Raw genomic sequence first — 21331 nt, 5'->3', positions numbered from 1 at the left:
ACTGCCGACAAAGACTGTATTTTTAAGGTGGATTTGTGTATGTATATTTCAGTATTTGTAAAGCTATTTAAGTTACTTTAAATTTTTATTTTAAAATTCTTGACTGATCTTATTTATCCAAAAAAATTAAGAGCAAAGGAAAAGCATTTCTGTTGAAAATTCAACCAGGCATCTGTTTAGTCGCTCTGGTAGCGCAGCCATAGGATTGAAGGACCTCTTATGGTTTGACTGCAACACGAGTGAGCGCCCGTGGTCAGTAAAATAAATTTGTCTAAATTGGTCTTTCTTTTGTAATAGTTGTATCACACTGTAAGTGTACTGCTTTGTGCAATAGGTATAATCAATGAAAATTCATATGACTCTGTAAGTTACAGCTGCGCTTATGCTTATTCATGAAGAGTAAACAACACATCACTAAAGCATTATTTTTTGTGGAGGTATCGTATCATACAAATAGTGCACATCTACTGCGGTAAAGCTCTGAATGACCTGAACTGAGATATTTCCTTCTTTTATTTTTTTTTATAGTTGTTGTTGTTATACAAAACACGTTTATTAAACCATTGCACACTTTCTTGCTTAAAGGTTTATTTTATATTTTACTTTTATTTTTTCAAATAACCTGAATATTGAAAGAATCGGAAAGTCTGTTTTGCTAGGCTTAATGTTTTTGTTTTGTTTTTTTTTATAGTTATTTTTTTCTTTCAATTGAGCAATGTCCAAAAAACGAAAAAGGCAAGATGATTTCCAAAAAGTTAAGCTGAAGGTTGGCAAAAAGAAGCCACAAGCTGACAATGCAACAAACGTCAACTTCAAATCTAAAGCCATCCATCTACCAGATCAGCTGAAGCATGGCGATGCAGGACCAACCACTCACAGACAGCTCAGCATTAAGGTACATAAGCAGCAGTCATCACTTTCCACTGACCCGTAATATCTTCTAAATCCTCATTATTTAATTCCTAATAAAGATTTTCCTTTAGCTTAATTGGTAGAGCACTGTGTTACCATAGCAACTGCTGTATGTTGGAGTGTTTTTTAGTATTAAAGCGTCTTTCAAATTAAGACACATAAATATTAATCTCCCCTGTGTCTTTTCCTCAGGATCTGTTGTCCCAGCTACACCATTACAACAGTAATGTTAAACAGGGAGCTCTTGTGGGTTTAAGGGAGTTGCTGTCTGGCCACCCTACTTTGGTTGAACAGCATGCGTCGACGGTCCTTTCCGAGGTTGCTGCACTCTTCACCGACAAAGACGGCACCGTGCGAGCAGCCGCTGTGCGTCTATTGCGCTTCGTAGCTCAGTGCATCCCCGTTGAGCGCGTGGCACCCTTTTTCCCCCTGCTTAGCGCCCACCTCACCTGTGCCATGACCCACATTTCAGAAGGCATTCAGGAGGATGCTCTCCGCGTCCTGGATGTACTGCTCGAACACTATCCTGGACTTTTGTCTCAGAGACATACAGTTCTGCTTTCCAATTTCCTAGATCTCATCTCTCAGAGGCGAATGGGCAAGAAGGGTGGAATAGGGCAGGATAAATCAGGAAAAGGAAGCTTTTCTTTGACCATAAGTACAAATCGCTCTGTGACGGCACAGCAATGGAGACTCACCGTGCTGCTTAGGTATTAAAGGAAATGTTTTGTTCTTCTAAGACGGTGATGTATTTTTCTTCTGTGGAACATGTAAAATGTTTTGGGGAATGTTGATGGTGAATTTATTTTTGGTATGTAATGAAAACACAATGAAGAATTTTACTAGTGCATTTTACTAGTGCAAGCCCCTTATATAGATCTGTGCTGTGAGTGAGTTTGCTTTATTACCGTAACACATTTTTTGTGCGTGGCTACAGATTGAGCCGTTTTATGCAGGCGGTGGTTGAGGAAAGACCGCTGGAGGAAAGCATGACTAGCAGGAATGGTCTTGGAATGTGGGCTAGAGAGAAAAGCTCAATGATGCCTGTAGAAGTGAAATGGGAGGAGCATGTCTTTGGGAAGGACAAAATCCAAGTGTTTGAAAATTCTGGAGCTACACCCACCCCACACTCCACTTATCGGCTTAGGCAAGTTTGATTTTTTATAGTAACATCACCGTCCACTCATTTCTCTGTCTATGACCACTGTGTCTCTACTGTATATACTGTTCCTGTGGTTCAGTTGGTAGAGCATTGCATAAGCAGGACAAAAGTTCATGGATTCGATCCCAGAGAACACACATAAAGATAGTTGCTTTTGACTAAAGTGTTTGCCAAATGCATAAATGTAGACCAACATAGATGAATCTTACGTTTTTAAATCTATACTTGATCAAATTAAGCATCAAAACGTAAGCCGAAATTCGCATCATCAACTCCGCTCGCTTTCTGTAATCACGTCACTACTAGAGCAAGCTCTTGATTGGCTAACGCAGCGCGTTTTTTCCGCTTCTAATTTTTCAACTCGTGCGTTTTTTCCCGCGGCAACCTCAGTTCGCGCCATTTGCGCGAATGAGGCAGAATTGCGTCTACAACGCCGCACTAAATGCCTCATTCGCGCTATGAGACCTTTACATTGACTTGACATTGAAATCACTCGCACTTGACGCCTCTACCGCGGCTGGTGTTAACGCAGCATTATGCTACATACACACCAAACGCAGAGCATTACTCGTTTTAGATTACTCGTGGGGTTTAACTTCATGTCATGCGAATTTTTCGCTCGAATTGAATATTTTCAAGCGAAGATAAGTTTAAGGCAAATAGCGCATGTTTTTGCGGCAAACGCACCGCCCATATCGTGTCATTCGCATCGCCCCACGCAAGGATGCGTCTGATCGCGTCTTTGCATTGACTTTGTATGTAATCTGCTCGCGCAAATCATTGAACTCACTTCTGGTGTGAACCCACAGTAAGACTCTAAAACCATTCTTGTTTCATATTAGTTCTTAGTTAAATAAGAAGAGAGAACATCCATGTGTTTCTCATGTTCACCTCCTGTCTTGTATAGGCCAGACTCTGAACTAGGGACTGGGATGAATGAAGATCTGTGCTCGGCTGAGACCGTTCAGGGCTTTGCAGAAACCCTTGTGCCTCTCTTGCTGGAGGTCTGGGTGGAGGCGGCAGGTGGACAGCGTGTGCAGACAGACAGTGGCCACCTGCTTTCAGCAGAGTCCATGGCTCTCATGTTTCAGATCCTGACCATCCTTCAGTTACTGAGAAGACTCACCCCACAAACAGACCAACAGGACATACTGGTACACACACACACACACACACACACACACACACACACACACACACACACACACACACACACACACACACACACATCTGTATTATACTTTAGCACAGGGTTTTTCAAACTGGGTCGAAGGGGAGTCGCTTAAAGTCACTTGGCTGTAGCGATCAATGAGACCAAAAACTATTTAGTTCAACTAATGACAAGCAATGACAATAATTTTGATATGATATACCATCATTTATTTTGATATTGCTATTAAACTTACATTTAATTAATAAATAGTTTTTTTTCTGATATTTCCATTTAAACATGTAATGGTGGGTCCATTGATAGATTATATCTATTTCATGGGTTGCGAAATGAAAAGTTTGGGAGTCTCTGCTTTAGCAGATTATATTATTTATATGTGGGAACACACAAAAACTCATGACCATTACTTTTGCATTATTTTGCAGGATGCCTGGTTTCGTAACGCATATCTAACAGACTTCAAACAGCATTTCATGAAGAACTTCCCCTATGGTCTGCTAGAAGTTGCAAGACATAAGAAGAAAGCTGAAGGAAAGAGGTAATCTGACAAGACCAACAGTCAAGATGATTGTTTAAATTCAGTTGTGGATGTCAGGGGTGCCATACTATAAAAAAGGCTTAAAATGGTAGCACCATCAAAATGATGGACAATGAAACTGTTCAGGAAACAGATAATAATTTGATAATAGTCAATATATTTTGGTCATTTAAAAGACTTTTCAATTCTCGTAGCACAGGTATTATACGTTTTCCTATTCAGTTGCACTTTCAAAACATTGCTTTGTTTGTTACATTTTCTTGTGTTCAGGATTCATCAGCAGGCGGCAGGTGCAACTGTTCCTGGGGGCAATGTGGACCCATTGGCCCTAAACGTCACATTGTGCCAGGTTATGGTGACACTCAGTCTTAGGGGCCGTGATCACATCGCTCGTGAAGACGCAGACTGGCTCGGACCAATCAGAGCCTTCGTTAGGGAGACGTTGTCCAACGGGAGCAAGCTGAGTTCAAAGCATCTGGCAGCTTTGCTGGAAGTAGTGTGGAGGATGATTGTTACCCAGCGCAGTCGTGGTAAAAACCTTTTTCTTCTAGCTGGTCTGGTAGAAAAATATAAAATTAAGTGCTGCCTAATGATTAGTCGCGACTAATCATTTGCAGAATAAAAGTTTTTGTTTACATAATATATATGTGTGTGTGTGTGTGTGTGCACTGTGTAAAATAATTATGTATAAATACACACAACACATGCATGTATATAATTAAGAAACATTTTCATGTGTATATAGATGTTTATATTTATATGTAATTTATGTTATATATAAATATACATATTTATTATATAAATATATATTTTTCTTAAAATTATACATGAATGTGTGTGTATTTGTGTATACATAATTATTATACACAGTACACACACATATATTATGTAAACAAAAACTTATATTCTGCAAATGATTAATCGCAAATAATCGTGAGGCAGCACTAATAAAATTGAAGTTTTAAATGGATAGTTCAAGAAATAAATGTTTCACCCCCCCATGTTGTTAAAAACCTGTAAAAATGTCTTTGTTTTGATGAGCCCCAAAGATGAAGAGTTTGGTTCAAAAACGCGATAAAAAAAAAATTAGTTACCACCAAAATCAGTATTGTATCTGTTCAGTATTAAAAAGTCAATTCTTCCTTTTACGCAAAATCCGTTATCCGCCGTGTTATTCTGTCATGTTTTCTCCCTTTTTCCAAACCGCAACAAACGCCACTCTTCCTTTTCTGCAGAATGCAATAATCCGCTCAACAATTCACAGCACACCATTTTACGCACACGTTGAATACACCAAGAATCCCAGTTTACCTCATCTACTTTGTACTTCATGATCAACAAACAAATAAAATAATACTTTTGATGGCATTGATAAACCTGTGGTGGTTTTCTGTGACGGGGAAGAAATGTAAGCCATCAAAATCTAATCGTTTACACGAGAGGCACTCGGGCGAAGGAAAAATGCCGGCTGTTGCTTGTTCTCACACGACATCATCAAGCTTCTGTCATTCTAACACATTGACCCCAGCGGATCTTATGAAAAACTTTCCATTATTTTATTCAAAGTCAACGAAAATCGAGCAGGACCAAAACATTATACAGGTAATCGCTGTCAAAAAAGTTCAGCGACGACGTCCTAAGGATGACAGCAGCATCCTTTGATTTAAATTTTTTATGTTATTATAACCTAAAGATGCTATGTGAACATTTGTAACAGAAAATAGTGGTTTTCATCTTGTCACGTTCTTGGTATAAAAAACTATTTTTTACCGAAATTAGTCAAAATGGATCTATTGCATTTTGGAACCAAACTCTTCATATTTTTTAAGGAATGTTTGTAACCAAACCGTTTATGAGCCTCATCCACTTCCATAGTATTCTTTTTTCCTCATAATTGATTTGGTTACAAATATTTCCTTCGCGTTCGTCAGAAAAAAAGAAAATTATACAGATTTGTAACAACATGAAAGTGAGAAAATGATGGCTGAATTATTTTATTTTTGATTTTTTTGGGTAAACTATCCCTTTAAGCAGAAAAGGTAGTTTATTGTGCTGTGGACTTTGGTTTTTAAAGTGTGTCTGTTTGCAGTGGTGACAGAGGAACTCCTGCAGGCTGTGTATGTGCAGTATCAACAGAGAAATCTGGGCTTGAGTGTCCGCACTCTGCTTCTGAGCTTTTTCAGTCAACTTTACATTCAAGAGCATCAAAACCACCCTCATATTGCCAGGTATACACCCATACATAATGAGAAAATCAAGCTTGAAATCCAGAATGTGTTATGCTGTGTAATTCTCAATTGCCTTTTCATATTTGGTCATAATGTGCACGCATCTACGCGCACTTGATGTTTTTGTCATTGTGTGACCTTGTGTTTAAAATTCAATTTAAATTATGAGATTAGGAGCATCTGCTTGATTTTAATCTTTGATTTCACTTTAACTTCAATCTTTGACATGATCTCTCTCTCAGGAGCAAGATTCTAGCATGCTGGTTGGCATCACTGCCAGTGCAGTTGGTTCAGTTAGGCAGTAGGAATCCTCAGCTCTCCGCTCATCTTCTAGAGACGGTTCAGTCGGCAGCCGCCAGGGGCAACAAAGACCTTCTAAACAGTCTGCAGAAATGTGCATGCAGTCTTTACGGTAATCAAACTCGTTCATTCAAAAATTACCGTATCTAGGCGTGCGCTTGGGTAAGTTGTGTAAGGGTTCGGCTGGCAGGGAGGGAGGGTGAGCATTAGACCGGTGGCGTCTCTATAGGGTTGTGTTTCAGCAGGACAGCGCTCTCTTTGTGTGTGGTGACATCAGTAGCGTGCGTCAGTGGCTAATAATGTCTGTCTATCTGTGATCACTGACAGGACAGAACTCTCTCTCTCACACACACACACACACACACACACACACACACACACACACACACACACACACATAAAAACATACATTATGTCTTCCACATTGAGCTGTAGCAGTAACATACATCTGTCACTATGAGGAGCACTTACAATTCTTTTCAAGACTTGACATCAGAATGAAGAATTGGTTTAATAAAGGAATAAAGGACATCAAAAAAATTTAACTTTTTCATTTCAGAGTAGTTTAAAAATGTGGAATATATTGAACAAGTCACATAGACTACTTTGTGTTTTTTGAACATTTTGAACTTTAATTATTAAGAGGTGCATTTCTTTAGAAATGACAACATTTTACATTTAGACTAATGCATTTGGCAAGCGCTTTTATTTTTTTATCAGTATGTTTCCTTGGAAATCAAACCCACAACCTGTGCCCTGCTAATGCAATGCAAAAATACTCATATACACCATGTGGATTCACATGAGCATCCTTTGCATTCCAAGAAAAACAAAAAGCATGTTTGGAATGAAATAATGACAGTATTTGTATCTTTGGGTGAACTATTTCTTTAAAATGTCTTTGTAAATGTAATAATTTTGTGTCTTTGCTTTTGAATATCTGTGTTCATCAATGTTTACGATCCTCATGATGGATGTGTGGTGGTGTTGCCTGTGGAGTCTCAGAAAAGACTTGTTCAGCTTCTTTATTTCCTGCCAGTGTTTCCTGCTGAGGTTCTGTCATGCCTTAGCCAGGTCTGCAATGCTGGGAGAGTGTCAGCTAGCTTGGCGACCACGCTTATCCGCACCATCCATCTGAGGTATGTTGGGAATGACACGACAAGATGCACTAATGCAATCAGATGTCTAGTTCAAATGTGCTGCTTAGCACTAGCAATGGGTACTGATTGTCAGCAGCTACTGTATATAAATGCAGACAGACACGTTTGACCGCATTGCATGCATTCAATGGATACAAGCAACATACAAACCTCTGTTTTAGTTTAGTAGTTTTTGTCAAGTGATGCCAAATATATTTCAGACAAAATAAGTACATGTATAAATACTATATATTTCAACCTTTACCAGTTATACGCTGTAGGGAAGCGACTGTTTAAGTGTCTGATATGTTTAGAAAGTCTCTGTTTCTGCGACTGCTGAGAGGAGACAGCGACCTCATAGTTTTCACTGCTAATTGAATCAAACAATTTAACCAATCAGAGACAGCTAAGCACTGTTCCGAACAATCAGAGGATCCTCAATTTTTCCAATTAACTCTGATTGGCCGTGTCTATTAAACACGAATGGTTGTAATGGGGAAAAACTGAGCGGTGATGGGTCACTGTGAAGTGAAGCAGAGGTCGCAATGCATTAGGGTTGTGATTGTATACTTAGACAAAAAACAGAGATTTAAACTATTATTTAAATTACAGCGCCTCGTGAACGTGTTAGCATTTAGCCTAGCCCCATTCATTCCTATGGCTCCAAACAGGGATGAATTTAGAAGCCACCAAACACTTCCATGTTTTCCCTATTTAAGGCTGTTACATGAGTACTTACACAAGTAAGTATGGTGGCACAAAATAAAACTTTAGTTTGGAGCCATAGGAATGAATGGGGCTAGGCTAAATGCTAACACATTCACGAAGCTCTGTACAAAGATTAAAATGAACGCATTGAAAAATGATGGGTATGTATTATTCATCTAAGTTGAGGTAAGAAAGAACATAGTAAAATATAGAAAAACGGTGGTGTTTACCTTTAAATGCTAAAGTTACTTTTTTATTGAAATGTATATATATATCATATTTATTTTATATCTATTTATTTATAAAAGTTCAAAAAGTAACTACAACATAATTAAAAACAACAATAAAAACAGTTCATCTTTATACACATTTGAGGACCGCAATAATACCGTTTATCGCTATAAAGTCATAGCAATTACCATAACAAGAAAATACTGCCACATGCCTACTACAGACTAGCTAAAAATAAATTTATAATATAAAGTATATCTCAATATATTTTAATGTTTATTTTATTTTAAATATGTGTAATTTCTCATTATTTACTGTCAGGGTGTCAGGTACTAACATTTTGTTTAACTTTTTTTCTTTCTTTTTTTTTGCAAACAGACAATTACAATATTTACAGAGTAGAAGTGAAATGCAAAATACAAATACATAGATCCACAAAGCATACATTCCAACCAGTAAGATGGATAAGGAGGGTGATAATAGCAATAATAATAATAATAATAGGAATATTATTAACAATAATAATAATGAAAAATTATATTAATATGAAACGACAGATAGCAATAATAGTAATGATAAACAAATTAACAAAAATACTAATTTCATCCGGACTTAGGGGGAGAGTGAAGGATCAGGAAGAAGATAAAAAAATCATATAAATAATAAGTAATAGTAGTAATAGCAATAATAATATTAATAAAAAAAAAAATAATAATAATAATAGTAATATTGATAATGGTAATCTTAATATAATATCAATAATTTTAATGATAATAGTAGTTGTAATAGGGATGATGAGTATTAATAATATTAATACTGATAGTATTGACAATGGTATTAATAATGGTATATAAATGATAATATTAATGCAGATATTAATAAGGTGTTATAAATTGTTAATGTATAACATTATTTTTAGTTTCCTGTTAAAGAAAATATGTTCTGAATCTAGTGGTTTGGGAGAAAAGAGTATGACTCAATGATGACATCATTTTTATATTTGGATAAAAATCCATGTATAAAAAAAATGAAGCCATGTACTTTTATTGTTGATTGTAGTATACAGATCAATCACTTGTTATCCTAAACACATCTTTAATCTTGCAATAAAATGAGCTGCAGAAACTGTGTCTTTACGTAAGCAGATGAGATGTTGGATAATTGACAGAGCATTCCTTCGTGCTGAGGGCCTTAGGGTTTGTGTGAGTACATCAGTATGTGTATCTTTGTGGCATGCTGTGTCCCCACTGTTTCTTTAGTCACTAGCCCTAAGCCACTCTTATTTGAGGTTTTCCCTCAAATCCTAATGGGAATGATGTTTGAGAACACTCTGAGACATTGTTACATCGAGCGTGTCTTACATACACTGCCTTTCCTGTGGGCTCTCATAGTAAGTAGAAGAACTGAGGAGACCGTAGAGGTTAAAGCTTCTGCTATAGTTCTCTAATACCTATAGGGGGCACTATTACTCTTCTGATTAAACAGGAACAACCATCTAATGACCCGGCACCATGTCCCGCATATGAATTTTGAATCTGGGCATATCAAAATTCCAGAACAAAATGCTGTGGCAAGCGAATTAATGCAGATCGCGCTTTTTTAACAGTCTGGATCAATTACAGACATCCACCGTGTTAATGGAGCATCACCTAACACTACTTCTGTTCATAACGGGACTGTGTGACATGCCTTTAGGAGCAACATGAACTGAACGCTCTGTCCTGCAAGGGAATTTACTTTTGATCACATCAATGTTACAATGCTCATAAAAGAGCTTTGAATAGTGGCTATCAAGTGTTGCTAAACTTAGACTAGAATTGTCATTAGTTTAGTATTAGTGTGTATATGCGTGTTGTTAGGTTAGTTTTGTGTGTGTTTGACTGGCACACAGATACACACAACCTATTTTTTAATGCATCTCTGTAGTTGACAGGGTTCCCACGGGTCCTTGAAATCCTTGAAAGTTTGTGAATCTGGGGAAAAAATGCATGGCCTTGGGAAGTTTTTGAAAATATACATATAAAGATACAGGTCATTGAAAGTGCTTGAATCTATTTTTTGCAAGAAGTTTTCTGGAAAAAAAACATATTATTCCCTGTGTAGTGTAGGATAATATAACATTTCTAGCCTTTTAAGCACACATGCTAAACTGTTCGCTTTAAATGCTTATATCTTCTGTATGCGAATGTTGATTCATACCAAAATGCTTCTTTGCATAGTTGTGTTTGACACATAAAAACATCTTGGGTTACAAATGTAACTGTTGTTCCCTGAGAAGGGAACGAGATGCTGCGTCTCACTTGCCATACTTCCTGCATCCCTGTAACGCCGACTTTGGCAATATTTCAGATAGCGATATACTTCCTGCTTCCTGCGTCACCCCGTCTTTGTCGTTAAGCCTCACTATTGGTTGAATTTGATATACACATTCAGACGCACTTACCCCTGGAGGCGTACCCAAAGTGTCACCGCAGTGACGCAGCGTGAGTTCCCTCGAAAGGGAACTGTAACAAAGTATCTTAAAAGGTAACTTGATGTAACCTTGCTCTTACTTGAAATGTGTCCCCACATTTAGTCCTTGAATTTGAGGGTATAGGACCTGGAAAGTCCTTTAAAGGTCCTCGAATTTGAAGTTAACTAAGGTGTGGGAACCCTGATTGAATGGTTGGTGGATACGTATGTGTATTTACCACTTTTAGCACAGTTGGTATGTATTAAAGAAATGCAGCACATGCTATTTTATGATCACAGCAAGAGAAATAAAATTAAACCAACTGAAATATCAGATACTCATTCATTTATTGGTCTCAGACTGATCCACATCTATAAGAGAGAATCATGGGACTGCATAGATTGTCCTCGAGTAGCTTTCACGCAGTCACTCCCTCACACACACACACACACACACACACACACACACACACAGGCTCTCTCAGATTTCCTTCTCAGAAAAGCATGACTGAAACGCTCAGTACTAACAATATCTTGCCATCAATGTTCACTGAAGCCTTGAATTCACACAGACACAAAGAAGCACAGCATCACAAATGCAGCCCACACTGGTGTGACCTGGAGGTCTTGGTGGTGACCTCTCGGTCCCCCTGCTCTGTGCATTTTATAAACGGGTATACCGGTGTGATTCAGTAGTGTTATAAACCAAATAAGAACAATAAAACAGAAAATGCACAACATTTATACAGATCCCAAAGTGACTTACAGTGCTTTCAAGTATACATTTTATTTGTATGTGTGTTCCCTGGGCATCCCAGGTGAAAAAGTAGTACCCTTCCATAGTGTACTTAAAGTGCTATATTTCTGCACACTAATTTTGTACTTAATATACAAAAAATTAATCTCTAGTACTTTTTAAGATGTTCTTAAGATCATCTTAGCGTACTTCACTGTGCTATTTTGAGACACCATAAATATAGGGTGGCCATTCGTGCCAGTTCCGCCGGACACGTCCCGAACATGTTTTCGGGTTCGTTCGCCGGAAGTCGCGTTGGTCGACCGCATACGTCATCAAGGTTTAATATTTCTGGTTTAATTTTAAAAAAAGCAACCGTTACATTTCAAGGTAAGAATGAAACTACAATGATTGTATGTCTTAAAATAAATAAATCTTAATTTTCTAATGTATTTTAACTGAAATGTGAGAACCTCGATGACGTATATGCGGTCGAGCAACGCGACTTCGGGACGTGTCCGGCGGAACTGGCACGAATGGCCACCCTACATAAATATGAACTAAAATGTGCTAAAATGTATTTAAAAATGTATTTAGGTACCACTTGTAGTAAACTTGAACCCATTTTTGTATGAAAGTTGAGTTCAAGTTTAATACAAGTACAAATACATTTTTAATACAGAGAGAGTATGTTAAAAGTGCATTTTTTGTTCATGTTTATGGTGTCTCAAAATAGCACAGTGAAGTACACTAAGATGATCTTAAGAACATCTTAAGAAGTACTAAAGATAAAATTTTGTGTATATTAAGTACAAAATTATTGAAAATAAAGCACTTTAGGTACACTATGGAAGTGTACTACTTTTTCACCTGGGATTGAACTCATGACCTTTGCACTAATAATGCAACCTTTGCATACAAAAATAGTTCAAAAGCTTGTTAAAAATACTTTTTAATTAAATTTTTTGGACAAAACAGACAAATTTATGTGCTAACAAATGTGAAACGCTTGTTTTAGACGTACCACACCTGATTAGCTTTTGACTGGATTTGGTTAAGGATTAACACCATTTTTGTACCTCTGGGTTGAAGTCTAAATTACAACTGGTTTTAATCGAACCAGTGGAAAAAAATCACATGTATGTCATAAAAGCCTCTCGCTGTGAACACTGTGTCTCTGTCACATTTTGAGGATGAGCCCAGCATTTACTTTATAGCGCTACGGGTGTTTTATTGCTCAGGCTTGTGTGGCGGGAGGTTGATTTCAAAGGAAATGAAGGATCTCAGATGGCCTGTATTTTTAGATTGACATTCTCACTAAACGCACGCACACACATGCAAACACACACAGGTACAGTGTGAGATCGTAACAGGAGAGCGGATCAGTGCCGGCCCGCTGCACAGTAATGCATGTGTGCTTCCCCGCAGGTCTCCTCTGAGTGGCTGGTCGGGCGGTTCACAGGATGTGCCGGTGAAGGATGTGGATTACCTCAGTTTCTTCTTTACCACGCTAACAGGTGTGCAGACACTTGCATCAGACGCAGTATTTAATGATATGAACAAGCTTGATGATTATAATAAAGCACTGTTTCTTGCTTTGCTTCAGGGTTCTCCTTTGAGACGTTGCAGGCCCTGCAGCACACAGATGAAGACTGTCTATTCCCTTCGTCCAGTCTCTCTCCGCTCAGCGTGTTTGCCACCACCCTGGAGCAGTTCCTGCACCATTGGGATGTGGTGGAGGTGAATCTCTCTCTCTCTCTTTCTCTCTCTCATCCGCTGTGTTCCTCTTATTTCTCATCTGATCTGTCAGTTACTCTTGTTTCTGTCAGTCATTCATCATTTACTGTTGGCTGCTCTTTGTGTTACTCTACCTACCTGAGGTCGGCTTAACTGAGATCAGCGCAGAATTGACATGTGCCAATCTATGACTAAAACCTTTTCATACACTTTTTGCCACTTTATTACTTCATTCGATTCGTACCGTGCAATTGTTTTCATTTCCCTGTCCCTTGAAGTAGCAGGATGTTCAGTCCACTCGGGTTGATATTCCAAGCACAAGTATGTCTAAGTTTCCCCCGGAGAGAGCCAGTCTGTCGAGCAGGTGGAAGGTTTATCACGTCGCACCGGTGTAGGTGTCTCCATATTTCAATAAGGGCTGGTTATCAGAACGCTCCTGGCAAAAGTAAATGCTAATGCCAGCCAGCGGACACCATCACCAGCTGACATTTTACACGGAAATTAAAACCCAACAAAACCACACCCTGGGGTGAGGGTCTGGCTGTATGCAACCCCCTCCCTCTGCTGCACTCTTAAGCTAATACAAGCTAATTCCTCCACGCAATTTTTTCTGGACTTTCATTTTTGTGTCCAAGTCAATCAGACAGTATAGGCGTAGAGGGATGGCTGGCATCACGGTAATGAGGGATGACGTGGGAGATGATGCCAGCAGGTTAGGGTTATGCAGGCTCTTAATGAGAAGAGAAGGAAATCAAGTTTATGTACACAGGCACGCAGACACTTCCCTCTCAATGCAATATCTTGACTTGACCTTACTTTGAGATTTTTCTTTAAAACCCTTTATATCGATAGGATAGTTTACATAAATATGAAATCTGATAATTTATTCACCCTCATGCCATACCAAATGTTTATGATTAACCTTTAATCAGTTAAACACAAATAATTTTATATTAAAATGCATGTTACCTTGGCTCTACAAAGCACACACATTCATCATTAATGTAATTCAAATGACTCGTGTTTGTGTTCTGAAGCAAAATAAATTAATTATACAATTGATGTAATACAAAAAAATGATAATGTTAAATTAATATTTTGACACATTAATAATAATAAAAATTATATTTTATGCTTATTTAGCGAATGATATGTGACCCTGGACGGTCTGGACCACAAAACCAGTCTTAAAGGGACATTCCACTTTTTTGAAAATATGCTAATTTTCCAGCTCCCCTAGATTTAAACATTTGATTTTTAACATGTTGGGATCCATTCAGTTGATCTCCAGGTCTGGCGCTAGCACTTTTAGCATAGCTTAGCACAATTGCTAAGCTAAGCTATCCTTGATTATTACTCCAGAATGAGAGTATAGTTCTTAGCCATAACTACCTAGAAAATCAAAACTTTTAATTTTCCGTCTGTCTTAGTACACAATGTAACTACAGAAGTGTCAAGTTTTAAATTGGAAAAATATCCAAACTCTTTGGTTATTTTTTTAAACAATGCTAATGGTCTAATCAGATTCAATGGATTATGCTAAGCTATGCTAAAAGTGCTAGCGCCAGACCCGGAGATCAGCTGAATGGATTCCAAATCGGTAAAAAATCAATTGTTTAACTCTAGGGGAGCTGAAAAATAAAAAAGTGGAGTGTCCCTTTAAGTCACACGGGTATGCAATAGCCAACAATCGGGTGTGCCTCATACAACTGGAAAAGTGAAGCTGCCGGCTCTTTATTGCTCCTGGGGGCTGGCAGAAGTACAAGTCATAAACCCCGCCCTCTCTATGCAAACAAACAGGACTCAGATCAACATAAAAAATAAATTAAACTTCCAATAAAAATGTTTGAAAGATGGTTTTTGGTCCCCTATTACACTGATATACGTTCAAATATAAATTTTTGTAATAAGTTTAATTTTAGCTAGTAATTTGATGCTATAGAAAGGGGGCGTGTTATTATGATTGACATTTGTGATTGACAGCTTTTTTGAGCGGACACTTATTGAAGATTGAAGATATAACTAACTATTAATTTTCGATTTCTGTGTTATTAAACACAGACAAAATGAGTTGTATTTAACTTACCTTATTTTAGCAAACCAGTCAAATGAGACATTCAAGGGGCGTGGTTGAATTGGGCACACGAGCGTTTGGGTGGAAGTTTGGTACGGTGGCTCCACGAACAATTCCTTTTGCGTATCCCCTGGCTCTGAACTGACGTTTTTGCGTAACATGTCAGTGCCCATCATCGGACATTTTACGTTCAGTTCAATACAATGGAAGGAAGCGGCATCGGGGCATTCATCTTTTTTACAGGCTATGCCAACAATACATTGTATGGGTCAAAATTATCGCTTTTTATTTTTGCCACAAATTATTAGGATGTTACGTAAAGATCATGTTCCATGAAGATATTTAGTAAACGTCCTATTGTAAATGTAATAAACCTTTATTTTTGGGAGTGGATGCAGTTGCTAAGAACTTCATATGGACAACTTTAAAGGCAATTTCTTTTATTTTTTGCACCCTCAAATTTCACATTTTCAAATTGTTGCATCTAACAATTGTCCCATCCTAACAAAACATACAGTGGAAGGGTTATTTATATAACCTTTAGATGATGTATACATTTTAATTTCAAAGTGTCTACTCTAGTGTCACATATTGTGGCATGCTGATAATGTTAAATCTTATTGGGTTTTTTTTGTATGTTTTGTCACGTGACACAAGAACCTATGAGTTGAGTAAATTATTAGAACATTTTCATATTTGGGTGTACTGTTCCCTTAAGTACTTCAGAAAATAAAAACTTTAGTTAGCACAAGTTTTTATTACCATCTCACCTTAATGTTTGCATGTTTGCATTTGCTGGAATATACTACTCCGAGTAGAAAAAAAGCGAAATCCATGTGAATTATTCATAATAATAATACATTTTAGCACCTTGTTTACAGCTCTGCTAATACATCTCAGTGTGTTAAAAAATGTAAAAAGAAACAAAAGTGTGCCGGTAATCCCACTGCTATCTCTAACAATCACACTTTTAAATGAAATTCACACTTTGTCAGATATTCTCACTAGCACATATATAGCTGGCCAATTATTGTCAAATTATCTTTGAAGATTGTGTGTGTGGCTGCTGGGGGTCCGGTCCTTTATTGCCAATCAGAGGTCTGTAATCTAAAGCATGTGTAATGTGGTCTTAACACTGTTAGTCTGATTAATGTCTGATAATAACCTGCTCTGAATGCCTTCAATTTCAACTAATCTGCCCTAATGCTATTAGCACTATTAGATTTCTCACATACTCACACGCTTATTTATTGTTTGTGCTCATAAAATATCAGTTCAGAGTGGCAGGGTGTCGCTAATCTGTCCAATGTCAACTTCCATTATGATTAAACGGGCGCAGTGGCGAGGGAACGCTTTGAGCTTGTCACTGTGTGTGTGTGTGTGTGTGTGTGTGTGTGTGTGTGTGTGGTGCTATAGGATTCTTTGTTCTCTGCAGATTTCTCCTTTGGATTCTTTTTTGTCTGACTTCAGCCATGTGTGTTTTTGATGTATGCTTTATTTACATTTAAACATTTAGCAAATACTTTTGTCCAAAGTGACTTGCAGTGCTTTCAACATATACAGTTTTTATCAGTACTGTATGCATGATCGAACCCATGCCCTTTACTTTGCTAATGCAATACTCTACCAATTGAGCAACAGCAACACTACCTCAGAGGTCTTTGTTGATTGATAGTGAAAACATGTCATCTTTTATTTTTTTAAATTACTCTTTCTGATTATTTGAGTCCATTTCATCTTTTTTGTTCCTGTTTAATCATTTTTTGTTTTAGAAAAATGTTAAAATTTTTACAGCTCAAGCGTGTTGTTTACTCAAAAGTAAATATTTAAAGGGATAGTTCACCCAAAAATTAACATTTCTGTCAACATTTACTCACCCTCATCTTTTTTTACAGTCAAGAGAATAAAGAAACTCATACAGGTTTAAAACAACATTTTGGGGTGAACTATCCCTTTTAATGTTTATTTTTTAGTAAACTGTCCTTTTCTCATTCTCATGTTGCTCCAATTATGGTTCACAACAACCTGAATGTGAGAACTATTTCATTACACATAGTGAACATTCACAGATTAGTGTTTTCATGAATATATCATTCAGTTTACTCATTTAATAAACATGACTGTGTTGTTTTATAGGAGATTTGTCACTGCCTGGAGACTCTTGGCTCTCGTGCACAGTGTTTTGATGTATTACAGAATGCCATCATTAAGAATCTGGTAAGCACCATTGTTATTATTATATATATATATATATATATATATATATATATATATAAAGCAATGTTAAACATACATTGTTGTACATCTTATTTCTCATTCTTAATGGAAAGTTATTTTAATTATATTATTTAACAAAAAATTATATATGTATTGCAGTTCAATTCTCAAATTTGAAATGTCAGTAAATCCAGAATGTTATCTGTTAATTTAGTCAATTTTACTTAGTACTTCCTCTAGTTGCAGTTTAAAAACCCGTTAACCCAAGGACGTGGGCATCCTGAAGCATTCTTTATTTACATGAATTTTTAAAAGGCCAATTACAATTGTGACCCTGTACCACACAAACAGTCATAAGTCGCATGAGTATTTTTAAAGGGTTTCGTTTCAAAACACAATAAATCCATTTTGACTAATTTCGAAAACCACTATTTTCTGTTACAAACTTTCACATAACGTCTTTAGGTTATAATAACATTAAAAATTCAAATCCATAATTTGATTTTCAAAGATTTACTATGATTATTTTTTTTCCGCAAAATGCAATAAATCTAATACAATATATTTTTTTTGAAAGTGCTATAAATCTATTGAATCAATATATAAATGTGCATTCATCTTTGCCATGTTATATTCATTTAGTTGACTAGTGGTATACATTGATTAAAAAATAAACATTAATGGCATTAATCAAAACACTTACTTTGTCATATTAAGAACACTGTCATTGCTGCTGTCATTCTTGGGACGTCATCGCTGAACTTTTTTGACAGTGATCAGCTGTAAAATGTTTTGGTCCTGCTTGCTTTTCGTTAACTTTGAGTAAAATAATGGAAAGTTTTTCATAAGATCCCCTGAGGTCAATGTGTGACAGAAGCTTGATGTTGTCGGGAGAACAAGCAACAGCCGGCATTTTTCCTTCACCCAAGTGCCTCTCGCGTAAATTATTAGTTGTAAATTATCTTTCCCACCACAGAAAACCACCACAGGTTTATCAATGCCATCAAAAGTATTATTTTGTTTTTGTTTGATTGTTGATCACAAAGTACAAAGTAGATGAAGAAAACTAGGATTCCGTGTGTATTGAAAGCGCTGCCATTATTGTTTGCAATGTGTGGAATGGTGTGCTGTGATTGGTTAAGGAGATATATTGCATTCTGCAGAGAAGGATGATTGGCGGTTGTCGCGGATTGGGAAAAAAGAAGACAGAATAACACAGCGGATATTAAATTTTGCATAAAATGAATGCCGTTTATTGCATTTTGGAACAAAAATCTTAATTTATAGCAATAGCCTTTAATTAAATTGTGTTGGTCAAAATTATTTATTTTTTATGCCAAAAATCATTAGGATTAAAGACGGAGTCCATGATGTTTGAAAGCCAATGTTGATATTTGAAATCACCTAAACAAACACATCCCTACCCCAATAGAATCTGGACCTTCTGTTGATAGACCCGCCCCACACATACGCAACCCGGCATTTGATTTGATTGGCTATAAGTGTGTTTTGGTAGTTGGCCCGTCTCCTTTTCCAAAGCGTTTTTCAAACATCGTGGACTCCGCCTTTAAGTAATGATCACATTTTGTACATTTCCTACCAAAAATATATCAAAAATGAATATTATTAGTTGAAATGTGTTTATCATATGTGTTGCTAAGTATTTTCTAGATTTTCAAGTAGTTCCATCTCGGTCAAATATGGTCTCACCCTAACAAACAACACATCAATAGAAACCTTATTTATACAGTTTTCAGATGTTGTAAATCTAAAAAATTTTTAGAAATTAATTGACCCTTGAATGATGATGTCGTCCAGGATCACAATTCAGATTCATAATTTAAAAGGGACCCCTGGACCTCCTAATTTTCAAGTGAGTGTGCAGTAAAGCAAGGGATTGTGTATGTGGTGGTAACACTCTGTCTGCATCTCTTTGTAGTGTGAACTGACAGTGGTTCCAGACTGTCTGTGTGCTGCTGTTCTGAGGTGTGTTCCTCGGTTAATGGATGTCAACTTCCTGCCCAGCGACACGCTTCTCCAGTTCCTGTCCGACTGTTGTCTAAGCATGCTCAGTCTCCTGCTCCAACTCGAGCAGAGCGCCCGCAAGAGGTTTGTGAACAAACATGCCTCACCCACATATGCTGTATATTAATAAATATTACTTTTCAAGTAAACTAATTGTGCCGTCATAGTTTTTAATTAAATTCAGGTTAGCAAATTCATGTGTAAATTTTGGTGTTCGTCTTTCCTGTAGGGATGCCGTGTGGGAGGCGTGTTTTGCGGCGTTGAGCGCTGTACCGAGGCTGTTGCGATTGGTACTGCAGTCTTTTCAAGTGTGCGACCTGTGTGAGGAAGAGCTCCCCCTTTTGGCACAGATTCTGTCGTTACTTCTTCAGCACACTCAGTTACGCAATCACATGATTGCTAACACGAGTGTGCTCCAACCCATCATACGGGACTTGACGGTATGTAGCTCCTTACTTCACAAATTCAGGTTGCTGTTCACATGCACTCCTTTTGCATACTATGAAGTAAAAGCAGCTTGGTTACTAATCAGTTCTGCAATTAATTTATATGATCTGTTTAAATTTAGTACAGACTCTCACTATTGTGTTTCTGTTTTTCCAGCATTGCTATAGCAGAGAGACGCGAGAGCAGTGGCTGACTGATTTGCTGTATTGCTACAATGTGACGGTCTCTGGTCACCGTGCCAACATGGGCATAAGAGAAATCTTTTAACCGCTAACGCTACAATGTTCATTGCTACAGCCTTTTGTTTATTCTTTCTTCCTGAATAAATACAGTTTTTTACAAAACGGTAAAAATAAACCTTGTGGTAACTGATTGATGTGAACTTTCTTTGTTCTCTGACTGTTACAAAAACATCAGCACAGACTTAGAAAGAGAATACTTATACAAATGCTTGTGTTATTTACAGAGTTTCCCAAGAATTTCTGCTATGTGCAATAGAGAAATATAAATGGTATGAAATTATGTTGCATTTTCCCTACAAGTCTATGTAGTTACATATCCAACTTTGGCAAAAAAAGTCTCCAGAAATATAAACTGGTATATTTACAAAGATTTATAATAATGGGATAATGCAACTACCATATAAATAATCCAACCCATTCAGTAAATACAGGTGGTAGTAGAATATAAGGACATAATGCATAGATCTGTGAGGTCTATATAGCAGAAGCCGACTGAAAAATGTGTGGCAGTCTTTAGTGTATTTAACACATGCAGGTGGTCTTGTTATGCAAGGTGTATGTCACCTTTATGACAGGCATATCACCTGCTGATGACAGAGTTAAAGGTTATCTAAGAAATTTGTTGTGTTTGTGGTCTTAACCTCTAACCTGTGCAGTTATCAAGTTGAAACTTACTTTCTCTTTTCGTGTCTCATGATGTCTTCCCACTCATTTACAAACCATACCCCCCACGTCACAGCAATCCCCCTTTTCATGTTCTTACAAATAAGTTATAAGTGCATTGGCATATCACTCATATCTTTGTTAGATCAGTCAAAAAACTGTATTTCCAGCAGAAAATATTTTTGCATTAAAATTTAGGCACATCCTTGGCTGTTGGTTCAGTTTTTGGTTCTGCTTTGGCCGCTCTGACTTCCACCACTGGATGGACGCAAATGGTAGGAATATTGCTTCGCCTGGGTCAAAGAGTCCACCAGGCTTACACACTCGACAGCGTTCACTGTGGATAAAAA

At 37.3% G+C, this 21331-nt stretch overlaps 2 protein-coding genes across 5 annotated transcripts in view; one reads left to right on the top strand and one right to left on the bottom strand.

Moving 5' to 3' along the window:
- Positions 1-113: 113 nt before the first annotated feature.
- On the top strand, positions 114-20448 carry tex10 (testis expressed 10). 2 transcript variants are annotated; one of them, XM_055210135.2, is made up of 16 exons: positions 114-252; positions 692-895; positions 1105-1622; positions 1850-2059; positions 2982-3228; positions 3671-3783; positions 4054-4313; positions 5873-6011; positions 6254-6423; positions 7273-7450; positions 13005-13093; positions 13183-13316; positions 17524-17604; positions 19544-19713; positions 19859-20069; positions 20233-20448. In XM_055210135.2, exons 2-16 carry the CDS (start codon positions 716-718, stop codon positions 20341-20343), a joined length of 2811 nt encoding a protein of 936 aa, XP_055066110.2. In that variant the 5' UTR covers positions 114-252; positions 692-715; the 3' UTR covers positions 20344-20448. The 2 variants fall into 2 exon arrangements, with proteins under 2 accessions (XP_055066110.2, XP_055066111.2); XM_055210136.2 differs by having other exon boundaries at positions 217-309.
- invs (inversin) overlaps positions 20361-21331 on the bottom strand; it is a 29911-nt gene continuing 28940 nt past the window's right edge. For all 3 annotated transcript variants that reach the window (XM_055210131.2, XM_055210133.2, XM_055210134.2), the window contains one exon: positions 20361-21318. In XM_055210131.2, the coding sequence (XP_055066106.2) occupies positions 21200-21318 (119 nt within the window). In that variant the 3' untranslated portion in view covers positions 20361-21199. The remainder of the gene's footprint in view (positions 21319-21331) is intronic.

Source organism: Misgurnus anguillicaudatus, chromosome 10, assembly GCF_027580225.2.
Source record: "Misgurnus anguillicaudatus chromosome 10, ASM2758022v2, whole genome shotgun sequence".
NCBI lineage: Eukaryota > Metazoa > Chordata > Actinopteri > Cypriniformes > Cobitidae > Misgurnus > Misgurnus anguillicaudatus.
Note: the sequence above shows the minus strand (reverse complement) of the source record. Positions and strands in the feature narration are given on the sequence as shown.